The 12,744-nt window shown below is 37.3% G+C and overlaps 1 protein-coding gene across 1 annotated transcript in view; it reads left to right on the forward strand.

The window, feature by feature from the left end:
• The first annotated feature begins 1,206 nt into the window (after positions 1-1,206).
• LOC122800042 (gamma-aminobutyric acid receptor subunit alpha-1) overlaps positions 1,207-12,744 on the forward strand; it is a 742,598-nt gene continuing 731,060 nt past the window's right edge. The window contains exons 1-2 of the mRNA XM_044069521.1: positions 1,207-1,609; positions 3,792-3,880. Coding sequence (XP_043925456.1) covers positions 3,807-3,880 — 74 coding nt within the window. The 5' untranslated portion in view covers positions 1,207-1,609; positions 3,792-3,806. The remainder of the gene's footprint in view (positions 1,610-3,791; positions 3,881-12,744) is intronic.

The following is a 12,744-nucleotide window of genomic DNA, read 5'->3' on the forward strand; positions in this document are numbered from 1 at the left end:
ATATAGTTTGCAAATGTCTTTGCAACCAACAAGCTGAAATATTGCAATAGATGCTTATGAAATGTCAAGCAGATGCTTCTCTGTCTGTAACTCCTCCCCCAAACTGGCACAGTATTCAGGTAAAGTGTGCATGCATAGGTATTTAGCTTAGCTAAGGGAAAACAGCTGGGTTGTGTTAGATACTCTAATGGGAAGCTAAATTCTGAAGTTATTTTAACTCTTGGACATTTTTGATAAATCTACTTTCTTGGAAAACAAACTATAATCTCAAAAGTGAAGGAATGACGGCACAACCTTTGCCAAGTCATATATAATGTTGAGATAAAAAGACAAAGGAGAGAAAGACACAGAGAACTTTCTATTTCAGAGGTATATGCACTTTTCAAGAAGCAGTACACTTCTTCTGAAATTACTATGTTGAACTAATTATCCAAACACAAAGTTTATTTGACACACAGAAATGCTACTTTCTCCCTCTCCATAAGCATAGACACCTCCTTTCTCCTACACACACACACACACACACACACACACACACACACACACACACACACACACAAAACAGCCCTCAACTATCTCATCGGTAGCACCTGCGGCCAAGCTGGTTGAACTCTCTCCCTCTTTCCCTAATCACGTCCTTGATAAGAATAGTTCATCGATAGTGAGAGAAAAAGAGAGTGCTTTATGTTTGTTAATAAGGTCGTCTGACCAAGTAATATCTTGCATAATACTTTAGAATGCAGCAATTCAAGTTATGAGATAAGATTGCAATGCACCGTATTACTGCGCAAAGTTATTCTTATCTATGTATAACATGGAAACCAATGCAACCAGGTTTAAAAAGGAATTGTCAGTACGTATATATTCATGTTTAGGATGATTTCATATCAGATCAAAGGTCAGTGTGGTGTTCTTAAAATGCCCCCTTTGCAGACACAAAGGTTATTTCCAAACTTCAAACACCAGAAATATACGAAAGCTTTACGCATACCCTTCCAGAATGATGTATTTGCACACTGCCTAATAACGGTTAAATGGGGGGGGGGGGGGGCAAATGCTACACTATGCTGCATACTATACACGAGATGGGCGGACGGGTCTGTTGATGAGAGACTGGTACCACCTTTCTTTCTAAAATAAAATCTTCATCCAGAATGAAGTCACAGCCTATTTCACATCCGGTTTACTCCGGGATAGATAATCGTTGTATATAGGTAAAGAGGAGAGCATTCCAAAAAAAAAAAAAAAAAAAGACTGTGCCCATGAATGTGTTATATCACTTTGGTGGGATAAGAACACTGGCTGCAGTATACTGATGGTGAGGACGACGTTATCGGCGTGAGTCTCACAGCAGCCAGCAGCCCCCCGGAGGAACGGGAGGGGGGAGTGAGAGAGAGAGAGAGAGAGAGAGGAGAGGAAGGGAGCGAGCGAGAGCGAGAGAGAGAGAGGGCTTCTCTGTTCAAATGACTAGGAGTCTGATTCGTGGAAGGTACCCTGCCGTTACCGGAGTATTTCGCCAGCATTAGCCCTAGATTGGGATCTATCGTCCTGTCCAGGTTGCTGTTGTTGTTGCCACCCTCGGATTTCAGCGCTCGGCGCTGCTCGGGAGGTAAGAACCCCTGCGCCATCACTCGTCTTAATGGGAAGGGACGAAAAAAAGGGGGAGTGTGAGGGGGGGGTGAAACGGTTGTTATCATAAAACCGGGTACGTTAACGCAAAATGTCTTGTCAGTTTGCAGGTTTCAGGGTTACAAGTGAAGGTTGTCAGTCTCACTGCAGTCTTTGCTGAATTCCTGCTGAAATTAGAGATGCTGTCTCTTGGATTATCACTGGGAAAGGGACTTTGATAATCAGAAAAGCTAAAGCAAAACAACATACTGACACACACATGTACATATATGGCCCTTTCATTAAGTTTAACTTGGCAGTAGTATGATTTTGTGTCTAGTTGTATTTCAAACAATGTATTGTAAAGACTGACACCACATATGACCACCTGCATTGCATTTTACATTAGAAAATTGTTGCAGGTTAAACTGGACAACTGTTAGAGGGAAACAGGTTTTTCTTAGCTTCTTTATTTCCCGAAATATGCAGTACACACATACAAGTGCTAGCTGCTTTGCATTTCTGGGTACACTGGAATGTTTGTCTTTCACTTCGTAAAAGCACGCACAGAAACTGATGAGAACAGCTTACTTGTACAAATGATGGGTCTAACCAAAGAACTGAGTTTCAAAGCCTGGTAGGTAATTTATTATATTTAACTGAACAGCCTGGGGCTCGGCCTCAGTTTTCCATTAAGCTGCATGGGTGTGTAGCCAGAACAGCTGTAGCTGGCAGTGCCTTATTTCCCCGACTGATAGTCTTATTTTACTCAGTATAACTGCATGGTAGGTTTATTCTTAGGTACTGCTTTAGTAAATAATGCAAACGCATGACTGTCTTTATAGAAACACGTGATGACTTTCAAAATACACTTGTCTATGGCGATTGGCAATGTGAATTTGTGAGATATGCTGGTGTGCCGAGCCTGTGCATCCAGCAGTTCTGATGACTTTGATCCGCAAGATCCAATAATAAGACATACCCAGCAAACATTTATTTGGTCTTAAAGAACTGCTCCGTATTATTCTGAAATAGGAACATTGGTATCCTGTGGTATAAATCGCATTTTATTTGGTTACCTGTAGAATGCTGCCTTGAAAGGCGAAAGAGCAAACGATGTTATAAGGATTCTCTGAATAACACCTGTAACGGGTTTAAGAGAGGTGGTGGTTTAAATACGTGAGAGGGCAAAGTCCAGCATCCCCCTTTATTCCCCACAACCTGAAAGTCATCCCAATTATGATAGGATGGCGCAGTACCATTTGAGCTGGCTTGGCACATGGGTTGGCTCCATCACCGAGTGTCATTTGTTGGAACAGTCGCATGATGTGTGCATTCCAGGCTGTAGGGCACGTGTGTGTGTGTGTGTGTGTGTGTGTGTGTGTGTGTGTGTGTGTATGGACGGTGGAAGGAGAGCTCTGTTAAATAAATAAGGATATGTCTTCCTAGTAGGCACTAGTGCACCGCAGGAAATGCACGTAAAGGAAGGCTGTGATTTGCTTTCAAAATAATTGCAGTTGCATGTGCTGAAGATGTTGCTGGAGTTCAGATGTTATGTCAAAGTGTGCAAACGAGAATCCACAGTACAGATAAAGAACAGTGACGTTTCGTTGATTCTGATGCTGCTATCTACTTTTAGAATGAAACACATGACATTAACTGCAGAGGAAGATACCGTCTATATTAAAAGGTGTCTGCCCCTGTAAATATAAGGACTTCCTTTGCCCTCCCACAACACATACCCGTGTTTTTATATATTGTTCCTTAGGAGCTGGCTTGTTTGGACATAAAATACACTATGCATTCTTTTAAACGTGACTTGGGAAGGTAAACTGTTGTTGTTCCTTAGAACTGTGACAATAGGTTTATTAGTTATTCACCTTGTGTTATCCTGGAATTTCCCACATCCATTTTCCTGCAGCAATACAAACTTGCATGCTTGACTTTTGTGGAAAGTCAGAATGTTTTAACTGTTAGCATAGAAGAAGTCCTCATTTTCTGCATTTTTTTGCCTTGCCTGTTGTAGCAATAGTTTGCATTTGCCTGTATACAGGGTGTGTATCAGTGGATTATCGTTTAGGCATTTATTAATATTTTCCATGATCTTCCAAACCTGTGTTGGTAAATTTTCAGAAATTAATATATACATATATATAGACATATATATATTTTTCTTCTTGCAGCTTTCACTGCCTGTGATGGAAAAGAATGCCATGCTTACAAACTGCCTTTGGGCCTCTGTCTTCATTGTGTGTACACTGTGTGGAATAAGGTGAGGATATGAAATATGAGTGTGTTGTAATAAAATTGTGGGTGATAAAATGTGGCTTTCTTAGTCTGAAAAAGAGAAGCTCAGTGAAATAAATCACATATCCTCAGCCTTACCCTAACATCCCAAACTAAATATGTGCTGAAGATGGGAATGCCATTATTTTTTTAAACCCAGGGGACCAAGAGTTATTAACATACCCAAACAGTCATTTTCATACCTGTTAATTGTAAGATGAAAGGAGCTCTAGACTGAAACTGTGACAACTTTTATTTAAACAGACTTGTGAAAGTGTATCAAGTGAATTTCTGTATCTTAGTTATAATAAGTACATTTTCAATATAAGAAAGGCCATGCATGTTTTTTTTGCCTTTCTTTGTCATGCTATTATAATGCAATTATTTGTAGTTGGTTAACAGGCTATCATGCTGTGTAGAGCTCATTCTCACGGAAGATCCCAGGAGAAAAACTTCATAAGGAAACAAACATATGCACATGTATCCTACAGTGAGTGTCTCTACAGCATGTACAGATAAAAGATTTGCTAAGTTGTGCAATGAGATAATGTTGTGTTTCAAGGGGAATTTGCAGGTATGTGGACATACAGTGGTCCACAGTAGAGTATTTTAATGCAGTGTACATATTTTATAGAACAGTGTAGTTGCTTATGTGTTACATAATTGAGGTGCATAGTTCTTGTATAAGTTAGTGTACAATTCAGCAATGCAGGTAAGTTTACACATAAATACTAGATTATTAGTCTGCAGACTGTTTCAAGCCTAGCCAATAATCAGAGGTCAAATTCAAACCCTTTACTATGTTTCTGTTAGGTAAAGACCTTAACTTTTATGTCAACCCCAAAATGCAAGGCAGAGTACCAGAAACAGTTTAATGGAGAGCACAAGGGAAACTATGAACGTGCTCCAGTTCACAGCAATTTTACAGTATTATTTAAAGTGCATGTGTGTGCGTGCATGTGTGTGTGTGTGTGTGTGTGTGTGTGTGTGTGTGTGTGTGTGTGTGTGTGCGCGCGTGTGTGTGTGTGTGTGTGTGTGTGTGTGTGTAGTACATTCATATATCTATATCTAGCTATGTGTGTGTGTGTATGTGTGTATATATATATATATATATATATATATATATATATATATATATATTCACACACACATTTCCACCTATTTATGGAAACCTCTGCAGTGCTTAGGCTTTGATAATGGCCACTGAGACTCATTCTATTCACATAGCAACTTATCACTGATATCTAAGTTGTAAGACATTGAAGTTCAGCTATGGGAATCACCTAAAGAATTTCAACACTTCCTTACTAATATGAATAAGTACTATGATATTTTCCTTGTGAAAACTTGACTTCATAGATTCATAGATAGAATGGTAATAGGCTAATGACCCAGGGGGCCTTTCTAACCCTAGCCAAGTTTTCCCAAAAGAATAATGATGTTGTATATTCAAACAGGACATTGAGGGTCAGGAATTTAAGGACTACTTCTCTCCATAAGGGACATGGGTGCCAGGCCTGGTGTAAATTTCATATTCCCCATCCACTGGTCTAGGTTGCACTTATAGTATGCAATAGACAGACTCAGGTTCACATGGATAGTAAGTCTGCTCTACAGGAAAGTCAGTCAGCGGGATACATAAATCTATCTCTCCAGCATGTTCTGTTTAAGTCACAGACAAAATTAAGTTCATTAGACCTTGCATTTCTGGTGCTGTTTGAGTAATGAATATTTATTGAAAATAAATGTAAGCTGTTACCACTTGGAATTGAATATAGTATGGTAAATGATAAAATGTGGCACCTGCTTCTTGTTTAACAGCACTGTGCATTCAAACACGTTAAATCAAAGAATGTTATATTTTAGCAGAACACAATTCCAATGCTTAGATATATAAAATTATTTTAAAGTGATGCAACCATAGCTCATTAAACATTTTATCTGTAAAATATTAATGATGCAATTAAAAAGCAAGTTTAAACATAATCTTTTAAAATGATGAATATTGCAGATAAAACAATGAGTAGACTCTTACATGAGATTATATTATACAATGCACAAATTGACCAACAAATAAAAAAGATTAACTCACCAGGAGAAAAAAAATGTATCTTATATTGGTATATGTCTAAATTATGTTTTAACATTGTTCTGTACTTTCTTTTAAGTTATGAATATATAATAATAAAACATTGTATTTTTGCAACCATATTTTAACTTAAAGGAGTAATATAATTGGATTAACATTTTACTTTAATGTAGGTAAAACAGTGGTATGATTGTTTTGACTACCACTACTAATAATGAACACACAGTGCATTTCATTTAAAAAACAAACTGGAACTGTGTTAATGGTTACTGAAATCCAACTCTTCTATGCATATAGAATGCTATTGTGATAATGAACTGTAGGTGGCAATAGAGTATAGTGTTTTACAGCAAATGATAAGCAAGCTGAAAAAATCATAACTACTTTTTGTAGCGTTACAGAAAGATGCATTGTTTTAAAATACACAGAAGAGCAAAAAACTGCACACTACACCTATATGTTTTTATGAAGAAAGTGAATAAAAGCTGTATCTCAAATATCATAGCATGGAGATTAATATTCCTGTCTTAATGCTAAAGCAGGGAATTATTTATCACTTTTTTTCTCACTTTTAAACTATAATGTAAGAGCCTTGTTGCATTTTAATAAAACTTTTTTAAAGTGAATTAACAGATATCATTATGAATGAATGCAGAATAATTTTGTTACGTTACATTACCGAAGCATTCAAGTATCACTTAAGATGTGAACATCACATACTGCATATTATTTTATATGTTTAAAATATATGTTTTGATTACCAGGCCTTTGTATATATGTTACAGTACCAAACTGCTAATTGCCCATTTGTAAACCATTTAACTGTTCAATCTATCAATAAGTGCATTTATTTTCCTAATGGTTTTATTGCTCTATACTCATTTGAAGACATTGATTTTCAGACACAACCACGGGGAACAAAGTATAAAATAAACACCATAGTAACTAGAAGGAAGAATAAAAGAAGAAAACTGCTTTATTACAGCAACCTAAGTAAAAGACACGTACAACTGCAGACAGGCCTGACACTAAACACACACACACACACACACACACACACACACACACACACACACACACTTAGATGTTCATAAAAATATATTCTAGTTTTAAATTAATTGTATAACAGAAGTCTTTCCCATGTTATTTAAATTAACTGTTTATAATGTTAGTCTGCATTAATTATCAAATCAAGTCATTTCACTTTTTATTGACTTCACATTCACAAAAGCATATGTTTATTTATTTATTTTATATAATGTTGCTGCATTTATTTTCCTGAGCTATATCCTTGAAGAGGCTGAGATTGTATTATGTAAGATCTTCCAAATATCATGTTAGCCTGAATGTATAAATGGATTCAAGAGCAGAGTCATATGTTGACACTAGCATAGGTCAAGCCAATGTTAAATTACTATATTATCTAAAGAGGTGATTGAAAGTTTGGATTATCATCTGTGTGACATGGTTGTAGAACAATCCTAAAGCTCACGCCTTATATCAAAATTGATATCCTAATATTCACACCTTTATTCATATTTATAATTAAGTGAGACCAGTAGTATCACAAAGGCAGGTATACAAATAACCAACAAGGATAACACAGCATTAAAAGCCTAACTCAAAAATACTGGAAGAAACTATGATTTTCAATAAAGTATATGTTAGAATAAAAGAAGAGTTGTGGCATGTGAAAGCTTATCGCCTTCTCCTACAGCCTGAAAGAGAACTATGAACTGATCTGCTCTGAGTTGTCTGCATTTCTGTGTATTGAAGTTTACTTACCAGATTTATTTCAGTCCTCATTTTGGTAAGACTTATAATGTTTTATGCTGTGGTATTTCATCACTATATTCAAAGCTTAGGTAAGACCCCTAGGAATTAAATAAACAAATTATTCAACATTTAAGATTCTAAAATAACATATTTCAGATCCTGTTCTCTAGTAACTCTTTAAAAGTTGACAGCACAAATGTTACATTTGAGTTATTGCTCAGAACTTACTATTTGATTGTGTGTGTGTGTGTGTGTGTGTGTGTGTGTGTGTGTGTGTGTTTGCGTGTGTGTGTGTATATGTGTGTGTGTGTGTGTGTGTGTGTGTGTGTGTGTGAGTGTCTGAGAGTGTGTGTGTGTGTGTGTGTGTGTGTGTTGTGCTTATACTTATGACTACTGTGCACTAATCTGTAAGCATCATCTCAACATTTATTATTATTATCATTGTAGCAGCAGCATTGGGATCTGTAAGTCATTTACATATTTGTAGTTACTGCAACAGTACTCAACACATTCCTATGTTTGTGACCATTCACGGCAATACTCAGCATATTTCTATGTACTCCACCATTCATGTCAGTACTCATCATATTCCTGTGTACTCCACTCACAGCAGTACTTGTCATACTCCTATGTACTCCACCATTCACAGCAACCCTCAGCATATTCCTAGGTACTCCACCATTCATAGCAATATTTAACATATTCCTATGTACTCCACTGTCCATGGCAGTACTCAGCATATTCCTATGTACTCTACCTTTCACAGCAGCACTCAGCATATTCCTATATATTCTACCATTCACAACAGTATTCAACATATTCTCATGTACTCTACCAGTCACATCAGTACTCAGCATATTTTTGTGTACTCCACCATTCATGGCAGTACTCAACATATTCCAATGCACTCAGCATAATTCTATGTACTCCATCTTTCACAAGAAAACTCAACATATTGAAAATTAGAGAATATTAAAATCTAAAGCAGGTGTAACTACATTATAGATATGTAGTAATGATAGATGCTAAGCACTTTTTCAGTAGAGGCTGGGGGGGTGTTCCATTATAGAAACATCATGGACACAATTTGTATTGTTTCTTGAGCAATAATAGCATTATTTAAACATCCTTGACATTGGTTACATCATTTACAGTTTTGATTAAAAATGAAAGTTACATAAGTTGCATATGAATATTATTTTAATACAGGGAGGTATATACAGTGCAGAATGGTCAGTATGCATAGATTGTCAATTTTGTGAAAAAGAAAAAATATATTTTTCTACTGTAAAGACTTTTGCAAGATCTAGGATATAAGAAGATAAACAGAGCAGCCCAAAGAAAGGTGCAAAGAAGCTAAAAGAAATGAGATGAGAAGGATATAGTTGTGATAATAGTACATTGTTTTATACAGCAGAGAAGTAACATTAATTTATTTAGCTAGTTTATTTCAGATTAACCAGGAGAGGTACAGGTGCAGAGCCATTTATCTCCCAGGTGCTGCTTCAATTGGCATTTAGTCTTTCAGGTCACAGAGTGTTCTTAAGTAGAGTGGGATGGTATTCAACCTATTACGAATGCAGTGTAAATATAGGGAGTATCCTGCACTGTTGTTCGGTTTAGTTATGGAGAGTAATGATTTGTCAGTGAAGAGCAGAGCTATCTTAGTAGTGTAAGGGTGAATAATGGGATGAATACTTAGGAATTTTTCAGGGTTGTGCAGCAGTTTGAAGTCTGCAATTACTGTGAGTACAGTACATAATTATTTAGTTCAAACCAGTTTAGGCAATTTGTAAAGAAACAGAATTTTTATTTAAAAATGTGAATTACTTAAAAAAAAAAAAAATGATACTATGTTTCATCATCTTCTTTCGGCTGTTGTCGTTAGGGGTTGTCACAGCGGATCATCTGTTTCCATTTCTTCCTGTCCTCTGCATCTTGCTCTGTCACACCAACCACCTGCATGTCCTCTCTCACCACATCCATAAACCTTATCTTAGGCCTTCCTCTTTTCCTGTTACCTGGTAGCTTCATCCTTAGCATCTTTTTCACAATATACTCAGCATCCCTCCTCAGCACATGTCCAAACCAATGTAATCTTGCCTCTCTGGCTTTGTCTCCAAACCTTCCAACCTGGGATGACCCTCTAATATACTTATTCCTAATCCTGTCCACCCTTGTCACACCCAGTGCAAATCTTAACATCTTTAACTCTGCCACATCCAGCTCTAACTCCTGCATTTTTGTCAATGCCACTGTCTCTAACCCATATAACATAGCTGGTCTCACTACCCTCTTGTAGACCTTCCCTTTCACTCTTACTACTACTCGTCTGCCACAAATCACTCCTGACACTCTTCTCCACCCACTCCATCCTGCCTGTACTCTCTTCTTCACCTCTCTTCCACACTCACCATTACTCTGAACTATTGATCGCAAGTATTTAAACTCATCCACATTCACCACCTCTACTCCTTGCATCCTCACCATATCTCTATCCTCCCTCTCATTCACACACATATATTCTGTCTTAGTCCTGCTGACCTTCATTCCTCTTTTCTCTACAGCATATCTCTTATCTCTCCAGGGTCTCCTACACCTGTTCCCTACTCACACTACAGATCACAATGTCATCTGCAAACATCATAGTCCACTGGGACTCCTGTCTGATCTTGTCTGTCAACCTGTCCATCACCATTGCACTATGTTTAATGAAAGTAATTTATTTGCTCTATATTTGTGTTTGTATGTATGACTATATGTACCCAGTGTAATGACCACACATATACATACATGGTTACATTTTCCACACTTCAAATAAAGTAATGTGAATAACTTCATAACTAAACATGATGCCACAGTATTGCAAATACAACACTTATGCAACATGCAGTGGTTCATAAAACTGTTGTTATTTTTATGCAATTACTGTATTCCTTTTTCTGAAAAATTGGTAAACTAGAAAAAAAATGTTTTATTATACAGAGCAATTGTTCTTTTTTAACGTGAAAATTTATAGAATGAGAGAGAAAAAAAGAAAGAACAAAAAGAAGAAAAAAATTACAAAATCCCTTCTCCCAAATGAAGATGTGTCAGAAAATATTACATTATTTATCTATTTTTTATTACAAATCCAACAAGTAACAATTATGAACAAAAAAAATGAAAGACTGACATTAAAAGGAAACACAATTGTGGTAATAAATTAACTTTTAGCACTTGTATCTGAACACAAGGACTAATAACAATATTAATTCATCAGATCATATACTAAAGATTAACTTCTGATCTTTAATGTACATTGTATTACATTTGTAGGTAAAAGAGACAATAAACACATCTAGGCTGCTTGTTTAAATTGTGTTTATCATTCTTCCTCCCCTCCATGTCTACTTCATCTCTTATACTTTTCCCTGTCTTTTGCCCTCTTGATTGCCTCTGTGGATTCTTTTCCTACCACTGTTTCTGTTAGTCCATTCAAGTAGTACACAGCCCTGTTTGCTAAGGAGTACCTTTGGAAATCCAGACATTTGTCAGCCCTCACAATCTGCTACTTGTGCCTCCTCCTCTACCTGTATTTGCCCTTTTTATCAGGACAACTCATTTGCATTTTCCTGACATGATCTGCACAAATATAAAACACACTCAATTTCTTTAGGTCCCTCATGAGAAGACCTCTAAATCCTTTAGCCGCTAGTGGTATCCCTTCTACTCCAAGCATAATATTTTTCTGGTATATTTTCTCTGTTTGCCCCCAGCAGCCTAATGTCCCTTTCCTTATATGGCCTCTACAATGCATGCATTATTCAAGATGTGGACTGAAAAAGTGCTGTAGAGTGGAAGTATTACCTCACTGCTTCTGAAATCTTTCCTGCAGAGTATATACCACTGTCATTCTATTTGCTGTTACCACCGCCCCCCCCCCATCTCTGCTTCTAGTGGTGCAACCCAGTGTAATTAGCAACTGAGCTTCATTTTCCTGCTCTAATGCCTGCAGATGCATTTGGTCCCAAGCAGATACTTCAAACCAATTCTGTAGTGGCCCAGGTCCAATACTTTCTGTTTTGTTTATACTGAATCTCAACTGACCCATCAGCCCACTTGTCCGGTCTTTGCCAATCCTTCCTTAAACTCTTCCCCCATTGTCCCATTTCTCCAAGTATCTCTCACATCAGGAAAGAAGTTGATACTTCTTTCTATTCATTCAGATAATTCTGAGGCAAACACTCAAGTATACAGGACAAGGATTAACCATTGCAATACCCCGCCAATCATTTTCCATGTACCAGGCATCATCCTTTTCTTTGCAATTGTCTTTGTCCTACCATTCAGCAATGCAGTTCTTCGATTTCACACTTTTGATCCTACCCCTTGTCTTTGTCCTACCATTCAGCAATGCGGCTCTTCTGTTCCACACTTTTGATCCTACCCCTTGTCTTTGTCCTACCATTCAGCAATGCGGCTCTTCTGTTCCACACTTTTGATCCTACCCATTGTCTTTGTCCTGTCATTCACCAGTGTGGCTCATGTGTTCCAAGCTTTTAATTCTAGCCCCAACATCTTCAGTTTCATTTCGCACTCCTATGTAGGACTTTGTCAAAGGCCTTACTGAAGTCTGTTAATGCTAAATCTACTCTAGGCCTTGTCAGGTTCATCTATAAACCAGAGAAAAACCCAGATCAACTTCTTTTGCCCATGTAGTGATGCTGTTTGCTATCCTGGAGATTACTATCTTCTGGGAATGCAAACAGCCTTTCACTCAGGATGTTCTCTATGACAATCTTACAGTTGCTAACCTACAAGTTCTGTTTCTCAATAAATTCTACTGGTCTCCTACTTGTGCAAGGGTACCACCCTTGCTGACTTCTAGTCATTTAGCACTTCTGCACTAGTCAGTGATATGTTGAAGATCTTCATCACAGGGATCGTCCTGCATAATGGCCAGATTTCTGACTCTTAGAGGCAGCCCATCTGCTCCTTGTGCT

Source organism: Protopterus annectens, chromosome 4.part0 (assembly GCF_019279795.1).
Source record: "Protopterus annectens isolate FY-2018-M chromosome 4.part0, PAN1.0, whole genome shotgun sequence".
NCBI lineage: Eukaryota > Metazoa > Chordata > Ceratodontiformes > Protopteridae > Protopterus > Protopterus annectens.